The sequence below is a fragment of the Leptosomus discolor genome, chromosome 1, assembly GCF_034619465.1.
Source record: "Leptosomus discolor isolate bLepDis1 chromosome 1, bLepDis1.hap2, whole genome shotgun sequence".
Classification (NCBI taxonomy): Eukaryota; Metazoa; Chordata; class Aves; order Leptosomiformes; family Leptosomidae; genus Leptosomus; species Leptosomus discolor.
Window position 1 is genome coordinate 142,904,317 of NC_141391.1, and position 26,680 is coordinate 142,930,996.

At 37.4% G+C, this 26,680-nt stretch overlaps 1 protein-coding gene across 4 annotated transcripts; it reads left to right on the forward strand.

Annotated features, from left to right (window-relative positions):
• The first annotated feature begins 10,137 nt into the window (after positions 1-10,137).
• On the forward strand, positions 10,138-26,672 carry PACSIN2 (protein kinase C and casein kinase substrate in neurons 2). Of its 4 annotated transcripts, XM_086466324.1 has the most exons (10): positions 10,138-10,288; positions 11,042-11,277; positions 11,958-12,113; positions 13,189-13,364; positions 17,240-17,360; positions 18,380-18,385; positions 19,537-19,661; positions 20,360-20,476; positions 21,454-21,650; positions 26,160-26,672. In XM_086466324.1, exons 1-10 carry the CDS (start codon positions 10,195-10,197, stop codon positions 26,270-26,272), a joined length of 1,341 nt encoding a protein of 446 aa, XP_086322450.1. In that variant the 5' UTR covers positions 10,138-10,194; the 3' UTR covers positions 26,273-26,672. The 4 variants fall into 4 exon arrangements, with proteins under 4 accessions (XP_086322450.1, XP_009950795.1, XP_009950794.1 ...); XM_009952493.2 differs by lacking the exon at positions 20,360-20,476; XM_009952492.2 differs by lacking the exon at positions 18,380-18,385.
• The last annotated feature ends 8 nt before the right edge of the window (positions 26,673-26,680 follow it).

Here is a 26,680-nt window from a genome sequence, read left to right on the forward strand (position 1 = left end):
GAGGGACTCTTGATCAGGGAGGGCAGTGATAGGATGAGGGGTAACGGTTTCAAACTGAAAGAGGGGAGATTTAGATTAGGTATCGAAGAAGTTCTTTGCTGTGAGGGTGGTGAGGCACTGGCACAGGTTGCCCAGAGCAGCTGTGGCTGCCCGCTCCCTGGCAGTGTCCAAGGCCAGGCTGGATGGGGCTTTTTGAGCAACCTGGTCTAGTGGAAGGGGTCCCTGCCCATGGCAGGAGGGTTGGAACTGGATGAGCTTTAGGGTCCTTTCCAGCCCAAACCATTCTGTGATTGTATGAAATGCTGACTAGAACAGATATGCAAGTTTGAGGGGGAATACTAGCATTGTTTAGATCGTATTAAGTAATAATATGCTAAAATAATTAAAAAGTAATTTTCAGAATTGAAAATGCAATTACATTCTCATGGAATGATTTCAGTTTGTTAAAAATTCTAGAGACCACACTCAATATTCAGGGAGTGAAACAAATGTTAGGCTACAGTAAAAATGGATCCCTGTAAGTCAATGGCTTTGTTACTGTTGTAACTTTAAGGATATTCAAGGTATTAATGTTTTTTCTGAAACAAAATTGCACTTTCCATTCAATTGATGACTATATTGAAAATAATAAAATCCTGTATTTTCTTCTACTAAACTTTTGACAGTTCAGCAATATAAAAGGGAATATTTCACTGAATTTTGGACTTTTGAGTATTGAATTATGTAGAAGCACTGCTTGTTTTGCTGTTCTGCTTTGTGCTGTTTGATTCTTAGAACAAACAGACAAGTTTTGGGGTTTTGTGGCTACAAATGCTGATTCTTTAAAAAAAAACATTGAGATGGTTGTGTTCTTACAATGGGTATAAAGACTGTCATTACTTTAGCAAAGTGACTAAAGTCTTGACATTTCAATATGTAGAAATGAAGTGGTATTTGAGTGAAACAGAGGGGAGGTTGTTAAAACTTTTACAGTTGGTTAGTGCTTAAAATATCACCACTGACATTTGTGTTGTGATTAAAAAAAAAAAAAGCAGAAACTGACACAGAGTAGGTTAGAGAGTTCAAAAAATGTAGCAGGTTATCATGAAGTGCTTATGTATAGCTGAAAGACTAGTAGGTATGCCTAAATGTTTATGTAACTGCATGGAGAGTTGAGAAATGTATGGTATGATGTCCCTGGCGTTCTGCAGAGGTGGAGCTTTTGTGGATACACTGATACTTTGAATAAGCATGAAAAAGTGTACTCTGATATAGATGGTAAATGATTTTGTAGTAATGCTGAACTATTAACAGGAAGGATTGATATTATAGTGAATTTTGATGTCCATGCGTGCTGTGCGTGGTAAATTTACAGAGTCCATGTAGTTTGAGAGAATAAATATGTTTACCAAGCTGTTTTAAGAAAACATGTATATAAACTTTTCCCCCAATGGAAATAGCTGAGAGACTAGATTAAGCAAAGAAACTGCTGTTTATTTGCACTCTGACACTTATCATAGGATGACTGCTTATTACTGTGCATTAAACTATTCAGGAGACTGGTAGTCTTGGCAATACCTTATTATAGTGAGAAATGTGAATAATGTGGAACTTATGTTTGTTTGACAGCCTGCATAGTTGCATGTAGCATCATGTGGCAGGGAAGGTGTTGGTTGGGTGTTTTTTTTTTTTTTATCCCAACAGAGAACAAAATGCTTGGACTAAAGCACAACATAAGGGAAAGTGGTAAAGTACCTAAAGCTGTGCTGTCCACTGCAAGGGTCGCCTTGATACAGGATATTTTGAGTGATTGCTTTTGTGCAGGAAGTTTCTTGTGAGCTCTGCACTCTACTTATATGCATTTCTGTGAAGGTAACTGCATTTTGACATGCATGTCTGACACTGTATTTTGGTTTGTATATACTTCTGATTATCTCTGAGTGAATAATTAAGGTGTTCAGTGGTTTGCTTAGGCCAAGTAGTGGCTTGGCAGAATGTACCATTTGACTTTAAACTTTGCCTTTTTACAGAGAAGCCTGACAAAACAGTAAGACAGGAATTATCATTCAGATCACGAGTTAAGAGGGGCGAGGAGGTTTGTCAGGCTGCTGCTTGTAAGCCTAAGTAAAGGAAGTCCTATGCAAGTCTTAATAGATTTAACTTAAGAATAACTCTCCAGTGTTGTGACATGCAGAAACTTAACAGCAACCCTGTTAAACTTAATTACCAAACTCTTGTTTTAGTACTTCTGATCTGGAGCCATCTTTCCAAACTAAATTTGACTAAATTTTAGTCTAAAACTTGTCCTTTTTCTGTATGTTGTGAATTGGTTATTTTGTTTCTGAAGATTGAAATTTTGAATTCTAGTCTTAATCTTTCTCAAAACAAATAACTAAACTGCTTTGATCAGTGTGTTTTGTCTGTGTCTCTGGAAGGCCAGCCTCAGTACTTTGTGCCTTAGGTAACAAGTAAAGAACTCTTAATCAATTTGGAAGTTGATGCAGTTTTTGCAATTTGCACCCTTTCATTAGAGGTTTTTAAGATACTTGACATGATAGGTTTTTTCTTTGTTTTTAAAGACAGCCTGCAGTTTAAAAAACACCTTGGTATGTTTTACTGCCACAGCTGAAAGCAGTGAATGTATTTAAACTTGTCCGTGGCACAGAAGAGACAGTCTGTTAGGGTGAGCTTTTGAGTTTGTTCCCTCGCACTTCAAAATAGCTGAAATTTATTTACCTTTGGAGTGTGCTGTGAAGCCCATTTTCTTCTTGAAAGACACTTAGGAAAGAGTGAGGTGGCTGGGTGTGGGACCTATCCGAAGAACGTACTGTGAAAACTGCTTTTTTTTTTTTTGCTCACTGCATATATTTGAAACTAAACTACTTTTATTTCTTGAATGTTGATATTCTGTTGAGCCGATAAGAACTGTATTTAAAATATTGATAAACCAACTTCAAAGTTTTTGCCATTGCTGTTGGCAGAAATTTTGTACAATGTTGTCTTTAGGAAATAAAGCTCTTGATTCTTAGTTTTCTGGCTCTAGAAGCATTTGCTTTCTTTTGGAGTTGTCACTGCCTTTGCTAGGGTTCCATATTACAAAGATAATTACTAGCAGTTTGATCACGTTTAAAAAGTGAATCTACACTATATGGTTGCTGGTACCAAACCTACTGCTCTAACCTTGTCTGGTTGCATATACTCAGACATGGAGCAATTCAGCGCAGGTTACTTCATCTATGAAGCTTTTTATATTAGGTTGCTGTTCCACTACTGTTCATGGAAATTTCCAGTTCTGGCATTGAGAGTCAAGCTCAGTGCTTGAAATCCAATACTAATAGTAATTTGTTTCCTTTAAAAACTAGTTGTTTGTTTTTTGGTTTGGTTTGGTTTGGTTTTTTTTGTTTTTTTTTTGTTGTTACTACATAGACATTGTTATCAGGTTCAGATTTGTGGTTGGGAAATTGTTGTCTTGTTGAAAGGGAACTGGAGAAGTTGCTGTTTGGACTTATGTCCAAACTTCCTGTAGATCTACCAGTCAAAAAACATGGGTAGGACAAGGCTTAGGCATAGGTAGTATCTTGTATTGGGACAGCTGATACAACTGGAAAAAATTAGGCTTTCAGAAATATACATCTTTCTTCAGTGTGAAATAGAAATAGCAGCAGCTTTCACAATTAAGTTGAGGATTTTTTTCCATGTTTGGTTAACCCAAACTACTACTAAAAGTTTTCTTCTAGTAGGATGCTAAGTCCTTTTCCAGAGAACAAATCTTTTATTTTCCTCTAATTTGTCCAGGTGTTTATCAATAAAAATAGGAGACGGAGAATTCTTTACATATTTTCATGAAGCTTGCTTAGAGAGCAAGGAATTGCAAAATAATAAGGAAAGACATTCTGAAAGATAATTGCCACAGTAACACTGGAGGATTTCATCAACATTTCAGTTGTACTAATACCTTAATTTACTTAAGAAATGGCAGCTTCTTTTTCTTTCTTCATTTTTCTAACACACCTCAATGTACCTTGATGTATCTAGTTAAGCTCATGGCTCTCTATGGGTGCAGAATTTTTTTTAAGACTGAGGAATCTCGTTGATATGCTCCAAGAAGGAATTCTTTCATCTGTGTTACTTAGCTGACAAGGGTGGCATGTTTTGGGTAGTCAAAGGTTATTGCTGATAGCCTGGAGCAGGATGGCAGTAGCTTTTCCAAGGGAAAGTGGAAAATTTGGAACTCAATGTGCAATTTGAAACCCTTTCTTTTTCTTTTCCATCTGTCATATGGACTTTAAACATTTGTGTGACTGCTGTAAATACATCTCAGTTTGTCATAATCATTCATGCCACTTTCTTGCATCCAAAAATAGACTGTGGCAAAACTGATTGGTTCCAACATTATAGTTCTTCAGTAAAACACAAGAAATGGACAACCCTCGGCCTTGTTCTACTGAAGTAGTTTTGAAATGTGCATGAAAGAATTTGGTATATTAATAATAAATAAAGGCCAATTTTATTATGTGTTTTGTTAATTAAGTTTCAGCCTTATACTTGCTAATCACCGTTATGGTCATATTAAAAGAAAAATGCCTTGAGCAAGCTGAGATCAATGCTGTTGTTCACTTAGATACCTGTGAAGGTGAGAAAGGCAATGAGTAAGTGTTCCTAGAGGTCAAAGTAGAAGCGTGTGCATAGCTTGCAAGGTAAGAGACATCAAGAGGAACAGCTACCCTGCCTGTGGAAGCACTTTTTTAAAATGAGCCATAGGTCCTCCCTTGCAGGCTGTGTGCCACATACCCTAGGTGTGCGTCCTTAGTCTCCCTTCCTTTCTGCTGGCATCAGAAATATGGAGCCCTCTCCATTTATTGCAGGGCTATTTAACTGGCCTGTGAAAACACCTACTTGGTCCAAACAAAAATAGTCATTCTGAACAGCTGCTAAACCAGCAACTGGCATTAGCTCCGTGAACTTGGGCCTGTGTCTGATTCCCTTGGAGCACAGGACCTGGTGTGCGTTTTGAGGTGCTGAGCACATAGCTTTCATTGCATTCTGAAGTATTCGCTGAGATATCCACTAGCAAGATAAGATTTTCAACTTTTTTGGAAAGGGGAAGTTGATCTCCTATGTTGTGTGGGTGAATCAAATTTGGCCACCACACGCATGCCCATTCTCCCCCCAGAAAACCCTAAGGCCCAAACCTGACACTGGATAGCAGAGGCAGCTGATCTGGGACACGCTTCCCACAACCTGCGTTATAAGCTCTCTGCTCAGATGGTCTTGGTCCTGCCCATGTGGTACTCCTGAAACCTGTGTTTTGTGCCTACTTCTGTCAGCCAACATCTACGTGAGGTATCTGTTGCGGGGGTATGTGTTGGATGTAGCGAACTTAAGAGGGAGAAACTCCCAAAACTCACTCTTGAATATTAAGTTGCTCATATATTGAGGGATTTCAGTTACTTGGCAATGAATACTTTTTGCTGATGAAGCAGGCTGTTCTGTTTTGGTTTTTCATTTTAAAAATATTTGGACTCTGCAATAGTAGATTCCTGTCATATCTCCTATATGCATTTTCTTTCTCCTTCTAACATTGAGCAACATAATGTTCTCCATTTATATTACCAGGTGTTTGCTTATTGGTATGTTTGGCTTTAGATTTTGTGAGTTTAACAGCTTCCTCAGGATTTTTCTTGCAACCAGTGGTGAATTTATATAGTAAACTTACAAAACTTATACAGAGCTGGTACTTATAGGTACTTGGACTGTGCATGTGCTAATTATGCACCAAGATAATTCTTACTAGTTACAAAACCACCACAGTATTATAGATGCTAATGCTGGTTGAAATGTTTTGAAACTTCCTGTTTGACCTATCTGGAAAGAAATGGTACTCATGGTTAAATGGAATGCTGGAAATGGTAAATGTGTCCCAATGTTGGCCACCAGTATGCGTGGGTTTGACTACAAGCCTTCAAGGCTCATTATTTCCAGCCTATGAATATTTGCACTTGTTTTATGCTGTGGTGACTGACTTTTTCATATGGTTCTGGTTCATAAAAGCTGACTAGTTATGAATAAGCTAGGCAAGCCTGGAAAAAGAGTTGACATCAAATCTTACTTCAGGCATTTGAAACTCTTGAAATATTTGTGGTTATAACAATTATCATGATATATTAGGATTAACTGACTGGAGTTTAGCAATAGCTGAACATTTGCCACCTTCTGGGCTACTAAGAAATTAAAATACCCTTGTTTTTCATTCAGTGTACCAGAAAAACCTAAGTGTGTTTAACTCTTTGTAGGCTTTTATCCTGCTCTATGAATATGCTGAAAAAAACCCCCAAGTATTAGTTGAGGTAAAGGGGCCTAGATGATTTAAGACTCTCCCTTTGTGTTTAGTACTGTCAAATTGTAAAATAATGAGGTTGTAAGCTCTTAAATATTCCCGCTAAAGATCTTATCAGTGACAGTGCTTGGCTACGTTAGTACACTGATAGTCACAAGGGAGAGATGACTGGACTGCTGGCTATACAGTGCAAAATGCTTTGTCACAATGGGCTTCTGTGTTTTTCTCCTGGTTATTAGAAATTCCCTAAACCTAAGATTTGATAAAGGATTTGACATGACATGGCTGTGTTCATGTATGAGAGGAAATACCAAAATGAGAAGGAACGTTTGCTTGACTAAGCAAAATGGAGATATGAAGGCATCTATAAAGCCTGTAAGAGATAAATGGGGCAAAATAGGATCAACTGAGACTTCTTAGTAGCAAAGCTCAATATTTTTTGCAGTGGTAAAGGGGATACTGGTGGTTTACTCAGAAAATGGGGAGGGGTATGTGTGACACAAGTCTGTGAATCACAGTTTTCACAGAATTCACTGACTGCATCAAGAAAGTGACCATTTTAGTGGTATTTTGAAGAAACAAACTCTTGGGGTTATTTTCTTTTGAAGTGTTTCTGGCAACTAAGGGTAAACAGCAACTGAATTTGGTATCATGTAATAAAATGTTTCTTTCAGATGAGTGAAGTGTTGATGCTAAAATGAAAGCAGGATATAGTTTTTTAAATATCTCTCATTCTTGAAACTGTAAGAAAGTTTATAATCTCGCGATTTACTTTCCTGAAACAAATGTTTCATTTTTAGGATAAGGAGAATAATAACTTCATATCTTAGTTGTCTGCTGTCTGTTTGGTCAGTTGCTGCAAATAAAAGAATTTTTCTTTTTTTATTTTTTTTTTTTAGCTCAAATGCTTCTTGTGAGGGGGAAGGGGGAAGTCTGCAGAATATTTGCAGTCTACCTGAGGAATTGGAGAAAATAGTCTTGAATAAAACAATGTATTAAGTCCTGTTTTTCTTCTCCAGAATTCAGGGTGTCTTTAGTGTGTTTATAAGTTAGGGCTTTTTAACGTTTTTTTTTTACTTCAATTGTTTTAACTTATCTACAGTTAACCTAGTAGTTCCTTGGCTGCATGAAGACTAGAGTTCTTTTCCCTCTACTTGGCTCTGTGGTCTAAATACCTTGTGCTCTCTTGTACTTCCAAGTCTGCCTCCTACAGTGGCAGGCTGCACGTTCCACTTCTCAAAAAGATTTGTCGTTGTAGTGTCCATAACTTAAAATGCCATTTTTAAAATAAACCACTAGGTTTTTAAAATGTTACATACCAAGTATATAACTTACGTTCTGTGTCATGAAACACAGAAAAACGCTGTATTTCCAAAATTCTCGCATTCCTCATAGGGCGTGAAATTTGAATGTGATATCTAACATACTTTAAACTCTGTTTCATAAATCAAGTGAACTTTTTTGTTTGCTGGAAAATATTAGTATAAAAGGCTTTCTTTGGAATACAAGGTTGTTATTTCCTAGTATTGTAGGCCTGGTGGTTCTTTATCCTGGTTCTAAAGTATGGTGCTAGTTCCTTCAGTCCTCCTGTGGAGGAGGAGGTAGCGTGGGCGAATTATCTGTGGTCTGCATACAGCTCTTTAAAGGTGACCTTGTGCGCTAATAGTGAGTGGACCATAATAGGTAAGCTAAATTCAGTTCTCTGAATACCTGCCTGAGATTTGGCAACTGCTAGACATTACTATGAGTTAGAATTTGCTCAGACAACACAAAATGAAAGCATTAAAAATACCATGAGGCAGCCAGCTCTCATTCAATGTTAGCATTTAAAATGCTAGTTTAATAGTGGACATTTATGAAAGGAAATGTTCATACTAGAGACATAAATCCCTGGGCACATAACTGGAGACACAAATTGATGCTAATAGAAGGCTTCAGGAGTTGCGCCAAGCTAGCATAACCTGTTTTACCATTGTGCTTGGCTGTGAACCAACAGCTGGAGTAATTTTGAGCAGATGAATAATTTGCCCTTCCATTACAAAGGCTTTAGAAAGTATTCTTTGAGGTACTTGGTGTTTTAATGCTTTGATTACATATCTATATTATATTGGTTAGTGTACAGTGTTATTTTGAAACTGCCTACTGCTCAATTTCTATTTCTTCTGAAAATGAGAGGTTGTTTTTCATACCTTCTTGTTAATAGATGAAATCTGTTTTGACATGGATGCATTGACTGTCATCTTGATTTTTGGTGTCGGCTTCCTTGTGATGCTGGTAGCTTCTTATAACTTCAGTTATATTGTGACTTACATTTAAAGGTGGTGTGTGTGTGCTCACGTGTGTACTTTTATTACATGATTTAGACAAATCAGTGACTGCTAACTAACACTTTTCTTAGATGCTACCTAAAATTTCTTTGATCTGTTGAAATGGATCTAGTTTTAAACCAAAAACATGCCCAATTGAGACCACTAAAGGAATTAGGTTTGTCCTGTCATTGATGGTTTTGATTTCCCACCCCTCCCCTGGCTTTGATGAAGAGTCCTAACATACGTCTGTATTTATCAGCATAGTCGCTTATTTTTCTGGCACTTAATATAGGTTTTTCCCTTTTTGAGAGTATTTCCCTACAGACTTTGAGGATTTTTTTCCTCAAGAGATGGTTTGCATGTACATCTGCTGACAAAATTCTGAGTAAATACGAACATAAAAGTTGGTTTCCTGTATTTAAGATGTGAGTCGGATAGGATTCAAATGTAAAAATTACAAACATGCTTTAAGTATTTGAATGTTTAATCTACTGCCTTACTGCTAATCTTTATTTTTCAGTCAGGTGGTTTGGGCAGATAAGAAACTGACTGTGATATTTAATAGGCTGTGCAAATTCTATTAACCGAGTTCTTATGTCTTGTTTAATGTTTACAAAAGCCAACCTGACTGACCTTGAAATTAGTGGAGATACTGCTCCCAGAGTAGTGTATTTCCCTTCAGTCATCTAGATTGGTGATTCCATGTTGGTGTGTACACAAAAGTGAAAGGGAGCTGTTAATTATATACTGGATTTTCATTATATAGTGTGCATTTTTCTCCATATCCTCATCCTTTTGTAGCTTGTACCTTGAGCAACTATGGGATTTTGGGTTTTTTTAGAATTCGCATGTTAATTATAGCTATGGGAACTCCGTATCATTGCTGTCAGTATCTTCCCACGTTAAATTCTACAGAATACTTTTAAAATAGTTGCTATCTAGTTTGTCAGCAGTGAAGCACAGCTGTAATAAAGGGCACATCCAGTCTCTGATGTATGTGTAGTGGTTGTGCTTTTTCCATACTGCGTTCTTAAAACTGTTAAGCTTGATAGAGATGTTGCAATGCTCTTTTGTATATCTTTGCAGTTTTATTAATCCTGAAAGATTAAACAAAGCATAAAATTAAGGCGTTTAGGTACTTAATAATAAGCATGGAAGAGGGAAATACTGTGTTTGTGTTAAATATCTTGATTATCTAAAACATTACCAAGCAGTAATAATGCAGAACAATTGTGATGACTGCCCAATGTAATTACATTGCAGGACTAATGAAATATAAAGCTTTCACTTTTAAAATTAATAACTTTTTTTACAGGAGAACTTGTGGCCTTTGTGACTGTTTTGCAGTTCAATTTTAAGATTAATTGAAGAATACCTTATGCTATAATTGATTAATTACTGCTAGTAGATTATCTTGCTCTTAGGTAACAGTATTGTGTTAATTAGAGATTTATCTTGTTTTCAGAGCTTTTGAGCAGGAATTGTTAAGTATATATCTCTTTATAGGTTGGAAATTACAAGCGGACAGTAAAAAGAATTGATGATGGTCACAGACTTTGCAACGATCTTATGAATTGTATTCATGAACGGGCAAGAATAGAGAAGGTCTATGCTCAGCAGCTTACAGAATGGGCAAAAAGGTGGAAACAGCTTGTGGAAAAAGGTAATGCATTCTGATTTTTGAGCTCTGAAAACTTTCTCAAATGGAAAAAAATATTTCTGTATATCTTTGTTTTGGTAAGTACAAAGTAGAAATTTTGTACTTTTTAGCCTATAGAGTCTTTGTAAAAGGCTCAGTAATGTAACAAATGATCAAGCTTTTCTTGATTAAAAACAAACAAACAAAGCCCTGCTCCTTTGCTGGTTTGCTTGATTCTTACTGAAGCAGATGAATCTTGCCTCCATTCTTAAGGTATCCAAATAGATTCTGTTCTAGAGAACTGGCTCTTTCTAGGTAACTAATGGTATAGAGCACAGTTTGAAAAGTGTATCTGAATAATAAGGGGGCAGTGGTTGTGGGGGAAAGACTAGTAATAAGAGAGCTAGGCATTGCTCTAATGCAAGGCTAATCTGATACAATTTAAAAATATTCTGAAATAGTTTGTCCTTGCCTGGTTATCCATGCTTCAAAAAGTATCTTGAGAAATTGGAGGCAGTTGAAAGAGCAGCTAAGAGGTAGAATGCTGAGAATCATGGTACAGGGAGAAGGAAGCAAGACTAAATGAATATTATTTCTTCTGGTGTAAAAATTTGTAATATTCTAAATTTATGTGAAAAGAAACTGTTCCCTTTTCTAGGTTTGCACAATATTGCTGTTTACAAATGAATATAAGTCAATAGCTTCAGGTAGTTTCTTGGGAATATAAGTTCCATGTGGGTGATGGTTACTGAGAATGACACTTTCTGTTGTGTTTAGGCCCACAGTATGGAACAGTAGAAAGGGCTTGGTGTGCTTTTATGTCAGAAGCTGAAAAAGTGAGTGAACTACATCTAGAAGTAAAAGGTTCACTGATGAATGAAGACTTTGAAAAAATCAAGAACTGGCAGAAGGAAGCCTTTCATAAGCAAATGATGGGAGGATTTAAGGAAACCAAAGAAGCAGAAGATGGATTTAGGAAAGCTCAGAAACCCTGGGCAAAAAAGCTGAAAGAGGTACAGCAGTAGATTATCTATTAGATATCCTTTGTTACAATATATTAATGTCTCAAATCTCTATAAGGGAGTAAACTCCCTATTCTCTCTGCTGGACCCTCCTTTCTCAAAAAGATCTCTTGCTTTCTGTCCTCTTCTGAAAACAAATAATTCTCTCTTGGTCTCTCCTAATCTTGGTGACTTCAGTGAAATCTGGGAAAAATGGAATTTAAGCTATCATTTTAACAGTATCTGATTTGGTGCATTTGCAAGTTATGAATTGCTCTAAGACATGAGAAGGGGAAAAGAGTTTGTGGGTGTGTTTTTCCTCGTCATGAAACAGTATTGTTAAATAACAGGCTTGTAGAAGGGGAGCAGGAGAACGTGAACATGAGGAAAAAATGTTCTGTTGGGCACTTTCTGTAAACCTTTTCTTGAGTCTGTTCCGTGCATCTCTAAGCTGTATGAGTGAGATTTCTTGTATAGTGAGAGAATGCTGATTCATAAGTACTATGATGATTTCCTTACTTTGATTCTGGTGCATTGTTCATTTCTTGGCCTAAATGGAGAAAAAAAAAAAAAAAGTCCTGAAACAAAACCTGATGCTTTCTTCATTACAACATGATTATAAGGCTAAAAAATTCAGGTGATGCTTGTTGTACAAATTGTCCCAGATGCAAAGATTCAAATCCACTTTGTAGGTGGAAGCTGCAAAGAAAGCGTACCACGCGGCCTGCAAAGAGGAGAAACTGGCTATATCCAGAGAAACAAATAGCAAAGCTGATCCAGCACTAAATCCTGAACAACTTAAGAAATTACAAGACAAAGTGGAGAGAAGCAAACAAGATGTACTAAAGGTATATTTTATGCTAATATACTGTTCATATGCAGTATTTTTAACCTATAGCTTTAAGCTTTTTTGTTTCCCGAATGTACTGTGAACTGCAATTCAGCTCACTTTCAGTTATGGTTGTAGACCAAAATTTAGAGTTTTCTCCAAAGCGTGTGTCACTGCAAAGTTCTTCTGTGAAGAATGGATAATTTATTACCTCTATTTCACATAAGTACTTTCAGCAGGGAAGGAAGCAGAATATGACAGCGAACTTCTAGGACAGTGTTCTACTCATTTAGTTGTGAGGGTTGAGTTATTTCACTTGAGAGGCTGTGAGATAGGTGCTGAAACCTTGCTGATAACATCTAAACTTGTAGTCGTTCTCGACTGCAGAACACATTTTTTAAGAAAGTAAGCTGATATAATCCCTTTAAAAGTAAATACATTTGTGGAAATGCCATTCTATTGCCTGGTTTGATTTATCTCTTTACTGGGCTGCTACCAAGAGGCTTTTCTTGTGACTTTCTTCAAAGATACCTTTTTCCCTTTGAGAATGCTATTCTGTGATCTGAAAGGCCGATACATCGGATGGGACCTTTTCCTGTCTGTGGACTACTTCTGTAAATTAGCGTAGAGTCTGAGGTTCTATCTGTTAACTGAGCTCACAGTGTATGTGATTTATGTTCACAGAGATGTATACAATGTTTGGGGGTTTGGTCATAGCTGACAATGGACTATGTAAATTACTGAAGGGGAAAAGACAACACTTTGAAGTTATTTGGAGATCTTTAAATAGGAGACCTATACTTGAAAGACTGCCTGTTCTGATTTACTGTGGGTCTCCTTTTGTTTTTTATGTTTATTGTTACATTAACATTTGTCATGGTTTCTGTAAAAAGCCAATGGAGAGACTTAGAACTTTATGGTAACTGTTCTGCAGTTCTGTTTAGATAATTTTCATTGTGACCTAACACAGGTACTGTGGTCATGAAAAGAGAATGCAGTTTGGGAACTTCTGGTCTAAGTCTTGGCCACTACTACATTGATAAGTCTGTTATGTAGGGTAGTAATAAAATGTTTGTTTGTTTTTCCACCCCCAGACAAAAGAAAAGTATGAAAAATCACTGAAAGAATTAGATAATGCCACTCCTCAATATATGGAAAACATGGAGCAGGTATTTGAACAGTGTCAGCAGTTTGAGGAAAAACGCTTACGTTTCTTTCGAGAAGTGTTACTGGAAGTTCAAAAACACCTTGACTTGTCTAATGTTGCAAGGTAAAACTGTGTAAGACTTTAAAATTAATGCTTAATACTTTTCAGTGAAAAGTAATCCAAATTCAAGTAGATCAGAGTTTGGAATCTGATTTGTTTCTAATGTGTGGCTTCAATTTTTTTAAAGTGTAAGTGAAAGAGCTTAATTCTTTCTTTTGTCTAAGATCAGATTAGCATCTATCCCTAACATTTGCTAGTTTTATTTAACAGTATTAAATGAACCAAGAAACCCTCATTCTTTTTGTATTTTTATAATCAAATGTGTGCTGATTAGAAAGGATTCAGAGCTTAGAATAAAAAAAATGCTGGAGGGTTTTGGTGTATTACGTGTCTTGCATGTTTATTGGAGAACAAGCTAGAATTTATTAGTGTAAGACAGAATGAACTTTGTAGCATAAACACATCTATTGTTAAAATATGAGAGCTCAGTCTAAAGGAATTACTTTAACCAGGCAAATAAAGATCCATTGGTTGACTGTTGCTGAACTCTTGTCCATCTTAATTTTAAAGTCTGCTCCTTATACTGTAGTATGTATAAAGCATGCAGTGTACTTTGTTCTTTCTGCCTGAACCTTCCTCACTACATTCCAAGAAATCTAAACTTCTGCTAGGGAACTGAAACAAGGGCTCAAACAGCTTATTTTGTCAGACCATGTGGCACATCATCAACTAATACAGGCCATTTTGATACTAAGTTATTTCAGTATGTCAGCAAGACGGTGGTTATAATGATTCTGTTTTCTCTTGCATTTGAGAAGACAGACACTGGAATACTTGCAGCAAATGCTGTAACACTAGTGGAACTTTACATCCCACTGTAACAGCAGTTTCATGCACGCTGTGGGTGGTACTTCAATTAAAAGGAGAAAAGTGTGCTGCTCCTGGCTGGCTGCTCATTTCTGTCCCATCTTCTGCTAGTGAGAAAACTCTTATGGTAGTCCACCCAGTGGAATTAAGGAGCTGATAAAGGTAACGTAGGGCAGGAAGAATCTCATTTTGTTTTAACTCTGATCGGGGTGAGGAGAGAGAGAGACTTGGTATGCAGTCACATGAGTGTTAGTGCCAGCACAAGCAAAGGGGGTAAAATAGGGGCAAGAACAAATACGGAGTAAGCAATAGATGAGGGCAAGATCACTTATTTTGGCATCATTATCATTTTGGGTTGCTTCAAAGTTCTTATGGAACTGCTGTGGAAGACCTGTTCTTTTTACTCTCGAAGTAGAGAAATAGGATTGCTGCACATTTGAATTCAGTTTAATCAGGTTGGAAGAAACTCCAGAACAGGAAATAAATGAGAAATAGTTGACTTAAAGGACAAGGTTGGGGGAAGACTACAGAAGATGACCAAGTTGAGAGGCAATGATTTCCTTTTAAGATACTTAGGAGGTTCAGGAGTGGTGTCTTACTGTACGTTAATAAGGTGCAAACAAAGAAAAGAACTATTAGGATAAAACTAGGGGTAAAGCAGCTGTATTTGTTTATCTATTTCCTTATCTGCCTCTTTGAATGCACAGAGATAAAAGGTGTAGAATAAACCCTCAAAAGGAAGTCTGATTTTTAACTTTAAGACTAGTAATGCTGAAGAGCACAGTCCAGAAAATAGCCCTGCCCTGTTATCTACAGATGTAGACCTTCAGCTGATTGTTAATTTAACTGATGGCTAGTGAGTTATTCAAAATTATTTATTCCCTTTCTTAAAATACATGCCTTTCTATTGCTTAAATACATTCAGTGAACCACTGATGTAGGAAAAAAAAACCCATACTGCATACATGTTAAAGCTATCAAGTAATATATAAAAATTGAGAAATTTGGAAGTATATTTTGGGAAAGTTTGACTCCTTGACAATGTAGCACTAATGAGTTCTGATTCTAAATTTTGTGTGACTTGGTCTGGAAGGATTTCACAGAATCACAGAATGGGTAGGGGTTGGAAAGGAATTCTGGAGATCATCTAGTCCAACCCCCCTGCCAAAGCAGAGTCACCTAGAGCAGGTCACACAGGACTGCATCCAGGTGAGTTTTGAATATCTCCAGAGAAGGAGACTCTACAGCCTCCCTGGGCAGCCTGTTCCAGTGCTCTGCCACCCTCAGAGTGAAGAAGTTCCTCCTCATGTTCCAGTGGAACTTCCTGTGCTCCAGTTTGTGCCCATTGCTCCTTGTCCTGTTGCTGGGCACCACTGAAAAGAGCCTGGCCCCATCCTCTTGACACCTGCCCTTTAAATATTTATAAGCATTGATAAGGTCCCCTCTCAGTCTGCTCTTCTCCAGGCTAAAGAGCTCCAGGTCTCTCAGCCTTTCCTCATAGGAGAGATGCTCCAGTCCCCTTATCATCTTCGTAGCCCTCTGCTGGACCCTTTCCAGTAGTTCCTTGTCTCTCTTGAACTGGGGGGGCCCAGAACTGGACACAGTACTCCCAAGTGTGGCCTCACCAGGGCGGAGCGGAGGGGGAGGAGAACCTCCCTCGACCTGCTGGCCACACTCTTCTTGATGCACCCCAGAATACCATTGGCCGCCTTTGCCACAAGGGCACATCGCTGGCTCATGGTCAACTTGTTGTCTACCGGAACTCCCAGGTCCTTCTCTGCAGAGCTGCTCTCCTGCAGGCTGACCCCCAGCCTGTACTGGTGCATGGGGTTATTCCTCCCCAGGTGCAGGACCCTACACTTGCCCTTACTGAACCTCATTAGGTTCCTCCCTGCCCAGCTCTCCAGCCTGTCCAGGTCTCGCTGAATGGCAGCACAGCCTTCTGGTGTGTCAGCCACTCCTCTCAGTTTAGTATTGTCAGCAAACTTGCTGAGGGTGCACTTTGTCCCTTCAGCCAGGTTGTTGATAAATATGTTGAACAAGACTGGACTGAATACTGAGCCCTGGGGAACACCACGAGTTACAGGCCTCCAACTAGACTCAGCATCCCTGATCGCAACTCTCTGAGCTCTGTCCTTCAGCCAGTTCTCAATTCCACTCAATGTCCACTTGATTTCCCCAAGTTTTCTCTAGCTTGAATGTAGACTAGCAGTTCTGTGTCTCTTTTTTTAAGCCTTGTGGCTGTTGGGTTGAGACCTCTTTGTATTCTGAGTTCCACATTGGCTTTTTTGGTATAAAACAATTGTATTTGTGGTCACAGTCTGTAGAGCAAATACATCATGTACGTGGTCTAGGATCAGGGGATCAAAGTTGTATCTGTAACATGATTTCAGTTCTGTAAAATATGTTATACTTATGAGAACTCAACTTTAACAAAAACAATTAGACTAGGAAATAAAGAAGAACCTTACTGCTTTTACTTAGAGTATTTGATATTTTGTATCAAAAGTACAGTTAATAAAATCATGGAATACCTGAAACAATAAAACCAGCAGGTATTATACCTGCATAGGAAAATGTTTAATCCATTTAACTCCACTTTGGGTTTCAGATTTTTTTTTTTTATAATGATTTATAATTCTCATTGGATTAAGACAAGAGTTTTTACAGAATGCTATGGACTTATCACAAAAACAGTTTCTACTGTCTTGTAGACAAGCTTTTACATTCAAGAAACTTCAAGACTGGAATTCAGTAATTTAAGTACATTCGTGTGTAAATCCTACATTTAATGACAGCCAATAAGTTACTTGACACAAGTCATAATTCTTAAATCTGGCAAATAAGAATTTTATATTTTTGTGAACTTTTAGCAAGCTTACTTGTTAGACTACTCTTCCCTTTTTACAGGCAGTTAATAGGTCTGTCAGAGTTTTAAAAAGTCTGTCTTGCTCTAAGTTTTTTCAATGCTATTGTGAACTTTGAAGTTTTTTTTTTTTTTTTAATCTGATTAGGGGATTTGCCATATTTCTAAATGTTATACTGAATTTGAAGACAAATTTGTTTTGCAGTTACAAAAATATCTACCGTGAACTGGAACAGAATATCAAAACGGCAGATGCTGTTGAAGACTTGCGGTGGTTTAGAGCTAATCAAGGTCCAGGGATGTCAATGAATTGGCCTCAATTTGAGGTAAGATCAGAGTACTTAAAACCCAGACTTGTTTATTTTTTCCCCTTTGCTTTTTGTCATACTCCTTTCTGGTGTAACTCTTAAATTCAGGCTTCTAACAGTGAATTTTTTTGTTTTTACAAGTCATAGTAGTTTTCTTTTCTTCCATTGGGCTCTTCTCATTCCCCGAACTTTTGGAGGTGATTATATCAGGCACCTTTTTAAAGAGAAAAGGGGTAAACCAGAAAACTCTGTAGTGTTTTTTTGTTGTTGGTTTGGGTTGGTTTGTTTGTTTGTTTGTTTTTTAAGCTAAGCTTATTACTGAAGTCATTAGTAAGCCATGGTTTACCTGATACACAGCTGACACCTGTATATGTTATGCTATATATTTTTACTTCTCTGCTTTGGTGCCAGACTTCAGTTTGAATCTCTTTGCTCTTAGCAGCAAAGACTTTGAAAAAGTTTGAACTAAATACTTCAATCGGTCCTGAAAATTGGTATTTATAAGTCTTAACTAGTTTTTTCAACGCTGCTGTATTAAGAAAAGTTACACCTTTAACCAGTTGGTAGTTTTATTACTGAATGCATCTTCAGAAGAAAGGAGTTTTTTAAGGAGTGTTCTGCTAACTTAGCCTACAAGAAACAAGTACCAGAATGTATCAGTGCAGATTGTACTATCAGAGCATGAAATAGCTGGAACTGGGATGAGTTTCTGACCAGAATCGTGGGTTTAGTGGAAATAATTTCTAGGCATTAAATTAATGGAGTGGAAGCATCAACTCTGGAGCGTTCACTGCTCCCTTATTAACCGTAATGGAAAATATAACTTGTTTTTAAAATATTGAGTAACTTTAGATTAGAAGGTTTGAGGAAGAAAACTCATAATAGTACTGCAGACTTTCTTTGCCTGAAATGCTGAACCACAGTTACTTCTGTGTGGGGAAATTACCATCCTTTTTCATAAGCATAATAGTTAACAGATTAAATACTGTTATTACTATTTTTCTAATCAAGTTTTTTTCTCATTTACATGCTACAAGGATGATGTAAGTATTAAAAAAAGGCCATGATTAAATGAATATGAAATTGTATTATAAACTGCAAATATGCTTCAGTCGGTGGTCTTTAAACTGTGGTAACTCATAAACCCGATATGTATTTGTACAAAGTTGAAATACTGAGGTTTCTCTGAAAAGTTGTTCAGAAGTCACTTAAGACTGACTGACTGCACTACATGTATAAACCAGTAGTAATAGCACCACACAAAACGTTCATTTCCTTTTAAAAATACTTATCTCAAATGCTGTCTTTTGTATAGCAAACCATCTCCTCACTTTTTTTTTTTTTTAACCTTTAAGGCTTCTGAGATGAAACATGTCTCAGCGTAGGATATTTGCTGGCATCCAGTTTGTTCTCTGTTGGTTCCTGCTTTATATCAGCATGCAGCATAGTGTGACTTGATAGGTAGAAGTTGTGTTTAGGGCCCATCGTGCCAGTTCGTCAGCCTTCTGAAATATCTGAATGGTTCAGAACATCAAGGAGGGGATACTTTACAAACGGCATTATGAGTCTTGTCAAGAGTTGTGTGGATTTGAGCCTCTAAATCTTATGGATGGCCTTTAAGGACAATAAACTTCACTAAATCCAGAGTGAAGTACCTTAAGGGCTCAAATCTTAAGGACAAGAGAAGTGATATACAGTGAGTTTAAAAATTAACTCCTTCATAGCACTTTCTTGGAGCACTTATTGAGAAGTAAGCCCTGTCTTAAATAAGATTATAATACCTTTTTAAACTAAATGTAAAGTTTACCTTTTAAAGCCAGATGTATTGGCATTACTTGAAACAGTGAGCCCTCTCAGTACAACTTTTAAGAGATCTGCACTGTTCAGCTCCATTGATTTCTCCAGTTGTATGCCAAAAATCTGGTACTTTAAGTCTTTTCAAGGTGTTCAGAATACTAAGCAGGGAAGTACAGGTAATCTTGGGATTTTGTGAGGAGCAGAGATATCTATTAGCAGTGCTAGGGTGGGAACTAGATGACAACTGTAACTGAGACATTGAGAGTATCTTATCTTTTTAATAATTATTTGTACTGTTGCATGTATGAAAGTATGTTCCATAAATCAGTCTGAAAATTAAATGTGATAATTACTTGCTCAATTAAATTTCAAAATCGTGTTTTGCATTCATTGATAGGAGTGGTCTGCAGATCTGAATCGCACTCTCAGTAGAAGAGAAAAGAAGAAGGCTTCTGACGGAGTGACTCTGACTGGTATTAATCAGACGGGAGATCAAGTTTCACAGCCTAACAAACATAGCAGGTAAGTTTTTTCATGCCCCAAAAGACTAATTGGAAAGGATTGTTATCTTCAAGCACACTAAGCTCTATGAGATCAAAAAATCGCTGTCCAACCAAATATTAATTATCTCTGAGCATTTTTAGTGATGTGTTTCTGCAGCTCAAAATATTTTGGGAATTATTTTCCATTTTACACTTCTCTTTCTATTGGGAATTAAAAGAAACCAAACTTCATGAGAAACTGAACTGTCTAGCTAATCTTGTAGTTAGTCTGTTGCTGTCTTCCCATCTCTAGAAATGATAATTGTACTTTGAAATCTTAGCTTGCAAAATGTTTAGTCACTTCAGAATTCTGGATGTGATTAATACAAAGCTGTTGAAATATCAGCTGCTTTGGAGAGGAATGAAACTAGCTAGAAAAAACGCACTGCCTTTTATTGCAGGCATTAAGAAAAAGAAATTATGGTCCATGAAGGATATTCTAATCCTAGAGGAATGTATCCTGTGTGAGACTTCCCGAACTTTCTTGGGTCTTATGCTACACTTGATAGATGTTTGGTTTTTCATTCGGTGTTTGGTTTGTGGATTTTTTGCTGTTGTTTTGGGGTTTTTTTGGCTGGAGAAGGGGTCTGCTAAGAAACTACCTAGTGGGACACCAATGACAGTGTTTTACTCTTAAACAGATAGGGTCGCCATAATGCTCTTTCTTTTCCAAATTAGCAGTCTTAGTGTCCAGAGTAACACAGTGCAGTCAGTACAATCAAGTTACAATCCCTTTGAAGATGAAGAAGATACTGGGAGTACTGTCAGTGAAAAGGAGGACAATAAGATCAAAAAGTTGGTGAAATGTTGTTTTTTAATTGTTTTCACACTTGCACTTTCTCTATCCAGGGTTTTCTGTTTTTGGTTTCTATAACACTGTGCCGGTCAGTGCATGATGTCCTTTTGAGCAGTTATGTAAGCAACACTGTAACCTAACTTGTCTTTCCTAACAGATGCCATATCTGTTGCCTTGATCTTTGGTTTGAAACAACTGGGGTTATTGGCAGTTGCTAACAGAACTCCTGTTGCTTTCTTCCTTCCTTTACCAGTCCTTATAAAATGTTAAAACTGATGGGTTTTTCTAGTGAAACTGCTTCTGGAGCTTTACTGCTCTGTGTGTTCTTGCTGAATAAAGCTGCCTTTACGATTGCTTTCTTTTTATTTAGGACCTTCCCAAACAGCTGCCTGTTGCTTAAGTATGCACACCGAGAGATGTCATACCACTCTTAAATGGCATGTGCATGCTCAAGAGTGAGCTTTTCTTTAAATGATCAAGTTGTTGCACTATAATGAAGTTTCTTTCTTGGCAGATTGCAACATACAATAAGTGTTGAAAGCTGTTGTAGAAGTGCATAGAGATTTGGGAGGAAGGTTCTGCAAAGCAATTTAAATGTCTTATCCTAAACTAGATAATTCCTCTCATCTACTACCTGTGCACCTTTTACCTTTTAGAGTAAATAATCCCATGGATTATATAGGTTTCTTGATAGGGGAGATTTTGGAGTTTGTGGGGAGGTTGTCTGTGATATCTTATTTTCTTTTGCCTTTTTGCCTTTTCTGACTTTGTAAAAGTATTACAGGAATGCCTTTTTTTTTTTTTTTTTTGAATGAGGCATTATTAGCTAAAGATAAGTGAGAAGATACCAGAAATAAGGTTTCAAAACTGGGCCATAGAGTGGAGTTTAATCTTAATTAGGGGAATTTATATCTTAGTGGTATTTCTAGTGTCCTATTTTAAGAGCAGAAAAGAATAATTTAAAAATTGTTTTCAGTGTTAGCAGCTATGAAAAAAACCAAAGCTACCCTACAGATTGGTCTGATGAAGAGTCCAACAATCCCTTCTCTTCCACTGATGCAAATGGAGAGACCAATCCATTTGATGAAGATACCTCTCCTGCAATGGAGGTGAGAGTACGTGCACTCTATGACTATGAGGGCCAAGAGCAAGATGAGCTCAGCTTTAAAGCTGGTAAGTTTACAGCATTCACTTAAAATATTTATCAAAAGGAGAAAGTGGGGGAGGAGTCTTTCTCTTCAGCTTTTGTTTTATGACGTCCCCTGTTTCTCTGAATGTACAACTTCACTTACAGAATCCTGTGTAACCTTCACCTCTCCTGATAGTGCTCCTTAGTATCCCGTCTTTGGAAGCACTGGCTTTTATTCCATTTGGAATGTGTTTGGATGCATCCATTTGGGATATTCTTTTCTTAACATCTTGTGTTAAACAAAGTGAGCTGCAGAATTGATAATCCTATCTCCTCCTTTTTTTGATGACCGTAACAGGTGCTGCTTTTAGCTGTCTAGAAATGCCAACCCCACAAAGTTGGTTTTTTAAAGGAAAAGGTGGCAACAGCTAATATTAAAACAACGTCTAATAGACTGATTTTTTTTTTTTTTCTGTTTAAACTGGAACCATCCCTTTTTTGGCCTCCAGTGTCCTACAGTGGTAACTTTTTAAGGTTGAAAATTTGGTTATGGACAGGTAATTTCTTTCCCTCTCTTTTCACCCACCTTCAGTGCATGTTGAGCACACTAACTCTTCATCTGTTTTTTCATCTTACGTTATATACATTCATCTTACAGTACACTGACTGTACGTCTCTTCTTAGGATGTTGTATTTCCCTTGAGCTATTTTTTCCTTTTTTTTTTAAAAAAAATTTACCTCGCTGCAATAGGAGTTGAGAACAGAATAGAGGCAACTGACAGATGACCCCCATGCCACAGTATGTTTCCATACGTACGAAGCTGGCACAAGGGTATGATGGCTGCACGCCACGGATGCTGCTGCCTCCAGTTTGTCTGGGCTAGTTCAAGCAGCCGTTGGGCGCTGAGTGAGTGCCTGGGCATCCTGCTCGGCCCCCGAAGTAGGAAACGTCAAGTTTTTCATAATCTGGCCAGCCCGGAGGCAGCACCCTCTAGTGATGAAAGGTGAAATCTACACCCTGTCCATGCTTCTCGAGCTTTATTTTCAGCCAATTGTTCTGCTATTTTGGGCAGAATTGCACATGATAAGGTTACTGACCAGGAATTCCAGAACAGGATTGCGTGAGTAGTTTAGCAAAAGCAAACAGGGCTTCAGTTTGTGAACATGAGATAGGCAATCTCATTGATCTTGTCTCTTTTCCCGTTTGCTTGTCATTTACTCCCTTCCTCTGTAACGACTGACTTAGTTGTAGAAAAAAAAACAGGATTCAAGTGTTGAAAGAAAGTTTGAGAAAACTTTTTGTTCTACTTTCCTTTCAGCTGGGATTTGTAAGAAGTTTGCTACTTCTACACCATCTACTATGAGTCTTAGATGGGTCTTACAGCTGAAAGTTAATAACTAAGCCAATCATGTAGCTAATCAGTGACCTGCTAGACTTCTGTTCTGTTTATGGAGAAAGGTGGTGCTCAGAACAGTGTATTTCCAGGTCATATTCTAAATGCAGCTTGTGTTTTTTAAACCAAAAAGCCCAGGTGGTGGTGCTCCCACCTTTAACTCGCCTCCCTCCTTTTTCAGTAGTGAAACTTTATAAATCTGACTTTTCTTCTTTGTAGACAAGTATTGTAGGCTTCCAGAGAGGAGGAATGGGTTGGTTTGTCCATTAACTTTGCTGGATTGTGCCCTGGTAGGACAGTAGTAACAAAACATCTGGAGCTTTCTCTGGAATGCATAGCAGCTAAAATTATTCTTCATTCTGTAGACTTTAACTGCTCCTTTTTTCTCAGCAGGGGATGGAAGTATGCTAATCCTCTTGAAATACATGTATTGTGCCTGTGAAGCGACAGGATCGCATTCCAAGGGTTTACAGTAACGAGCCTTTCAGTGGCAAAACATTCTGTGAAAACTATGCAGTGTTTATACACACAGATGTAATGGTTAACTACAAAGTTAGGGATTCTGTGCTGTAGTACCAGCAGTGTGACTTGCCTTAAGCTGAACCAAGTGGTTCTCAGTGTGAAGTCTATAGAAATAAAGAATTCCTTTACTGAAAGGCTTGTCAGGCATTGGAACAGCCTGCCCAGGGAGGTGGTGGAGTCACCATCCCTGGAGGTGTTTGAGATGGGTAGGTGTTGTACTTAGGGACATGGTTTAGTGGTGTTGGTAGAGCTTGGACTCTATGATCTTGAAGGTCTCTTCCAACCAAAACTGTTCTATGATTCTAACTAAGATGCATGTAGGTATTAAAATACAATTGTAGTTATTAAAAATAGCTTAGTACCTTTGAAGGAAGAGCATTAAAGTACATTGTAACACCAAATTACATGACCGTATCAACCATAGCAAACGGATGATATGCTAGACTATGAATCCCCTTGCAGAAGATGAATTATAGAATGGCTACAGTCAAACTAGCTTAGTTTTTAGGCAGAAGTATTAGTGTGACTAGGTTTACACTGAACATACAAAAGACTAAAGAAAAAAAATTCACCAAGTCATGCAGGAGCCAATTTAAAATGTACTCATTCCTATGCTTCTATGTAGACTATGCCTAGACTCCTAAGCAGCTGTCAACAGAGGATTTTAGGGATTGGTTTAAATGTACGCAGATATTCTCAGATGGGATTTCCTTGGGTATTCAGAGAATTTGCCTACAAAGCTTTTGCGATTGCTTTTATGTACATGCTGTAGAATATATGTTCTGCATAGGGTCCATTAAATACTTTAATACATGCAACTCCTTTTTATTAGTGGAATACTTATACACCTGGTAGGTTTTTTCCCCTTGGCAAACAACTGTGGGAGGCTTCCAAAGAGGAAGAATAACTTTGTTTCTTCATATGTTATGAGAGGTTTTATAATTGTGTAACAGGATGGGACATAACCATCTACCATATGTATATCTCACCTACTGTGTCTCTGCCATGGCTGAGAATAAATAGCTACGCTAAATGTAGACCATGCAATGTCGTCAAAATGTGTTATTGTATATGCCATCTTTATTGCAGTTAAGACTGTTTTTATTGTAACTGTTGTGCAAAGGACACTTAATTGGTAATATTTTCATAGATCTCCAAGATCACAGAGTTTCCAAGTCCTAGCTGTTAATACAAGTGCAACTGCATTGGGGTTTCCTATTAATGCAGTGTAGCTTTGGTAGTTATTGTTTTCACTCTTTATTAAAATACACTTCATAGAAGTGGTGGGAAGGCTTGGAATTGTACACTCTCTCATTCTGCAGCACTAGAAATGGTGGGAAAAAATTGTAAAATGTTTCCATAAGCCAAGTACAGTCTGTAGTGTCAAACCTTTGTTCATAATGTATTTTTATTAGTTACCTGGTAAACTTACAACCTAGAAGAGATGAGGCTTTAACCTTTTTTGTCTAACGGAGGAGCTACAGAAGATAGATATCTTGCAAAGATTTAATATGAAGGTTATCCATTTCTACCAAAGAATTTACAGTCCCTAGGCTAGTTCACATTCTCCTAAATGATACCAAGACTCTCTATATTTTTAGCCATTTGGGACTGTATTAAGTGGTTAATATTTTCAGCATGTATTTCCTGTTACTAACTAAGATGAAACACAAATCATTTTTAGCTAGGGAAATAATTTGACATAAATAAGTTGTATATGAGGAAACAATTGTTACTCAGTGTGGCCTTTTTTTGCCTGGCTGAGGTGGACATTCATATGCTCATATACAGCATCTTGGAGTCTGCAGACTCTCTAATGCCAAAGTATTTCCTGAGGATGTAGAAGATTAGATATGCATGATAGTCAAGATGAGGTTATGTTATAGTTCATAAGTGTCTGAATGGATAATCAGTGTCAGCTTTTGCTGTGTAAGTTGGGAAGCAAATTCTAAGTTACAACTGTACGTCAGTTCAGTTCCAACAATATAAAACTAGAGCAGTGAAAGGGGAAGTTAAATCCCAATAATTATATTTCTTAAAAAGGTTGTGTGCTGAAAAAACTGCAAGCAGAAATTGTACTGCCATGTCTTAATTTTTGTGGCATTTTCCTCCTTATGTTCCCTGAACTCTTAGAAGACAATATACAGACAGTAAGCCTAATGCAACATTTATTTCACTTGTGCTGACATTTTGTTGAGGGTCACAAATGTAGGATTATTCTGCTTGTTTAGAGGTAGTTGTACTATCCACAACTTATCTTTGTTCACACCCTTTAGAGATAAGGGACTCTTTGATCTTATAGTGAAATAAAGCTGTATATATCTTCAAAAGTTTGCATTCTTTATTGTGCCTTTAAAAATGCTATGACCTTTTTGAAAGGCCGTCAATGTAATGTTTTAGTTTCAAAGTAGTTTGCTGCTTCCTGTTTTCTTGAAATTGAACGTCTTTCATCCTGTTTGTAAAAATGTAAGTGGTATTCTTAGTGCCAAAAGTATGAAGAGCAAAGAAGGGAGGGTTTCAACTAGGGCCTAGGGTGGGCAGGGGAAGAAGAGTGGACATGTAGATAACTGTCATATTGTCTTCCTGGTGTTACTTAAACAGTAACAGTTTGTTATCGATGTTTCTTCTTTTTTTTAGGGGATGAGTTAACTAAAATGGAGAATGAAGATGAACAGGGTTGGTGCAAAGGACGTCTGGACAATGGACAAGTTGGTTTATACCCAGCAAACTATGTAGAACCAATCCAGTGACAAAGGACAGAGTTAATAAAGAAGTGTTACAAAAGCTCTGTAGGCCTGTACAGTATATATTTAAAGCGAGAGGAAGATGAATGATGTATAGAGTGTATATATTTTAATGACAAGGCGAGAGCTTGATACTGAAATCATGGTGATTTAAAGACAAAAGTTAGAACTAATAATTTGTCATTGTTTTCACAACTTGTGCACAATGCAAAGGAAAGGGGTGAGGTTGGAAAATATAGTATGATAGGAAAAATACTTTTTAAGCTTTTTCTTCCCACGTGGCCTGTTATTGTGACTCCTAAACAAACACTTTTGCATTTTCTATGCTTGTGCCTCATCCTACCCTAGGTATGTGGCTTACGCTCACTTTTGTTTAATCAGTTATTTTAAGTGACCTTCAGTAACTTGCAACTT

Bases quoted from the DNA above. Each gene is read 5' to 3' on its own strand.
- PACSIN2 (XM_086466324.1), top strand. From the start codon at position 10,195: ATGAATTGTATTCATGAACGGGCAAGAATAGAGAAGGTCTATGCTCAG. The intron at 12,114-13,188 runs GTATATTTTATG...TTCCACCCCCAG, and splicing joins GCAAACAAGATGTACTAAAG to ACAAAAGAAAAGTATGAAAA. The intron at 20,477-21,453 runs GTTGGTGAAATG...AATTGTTTTCAG, and splicing joins GAGGACAATAAGATCAAAAA to TGTTAGCAGCTATGAAAAAA.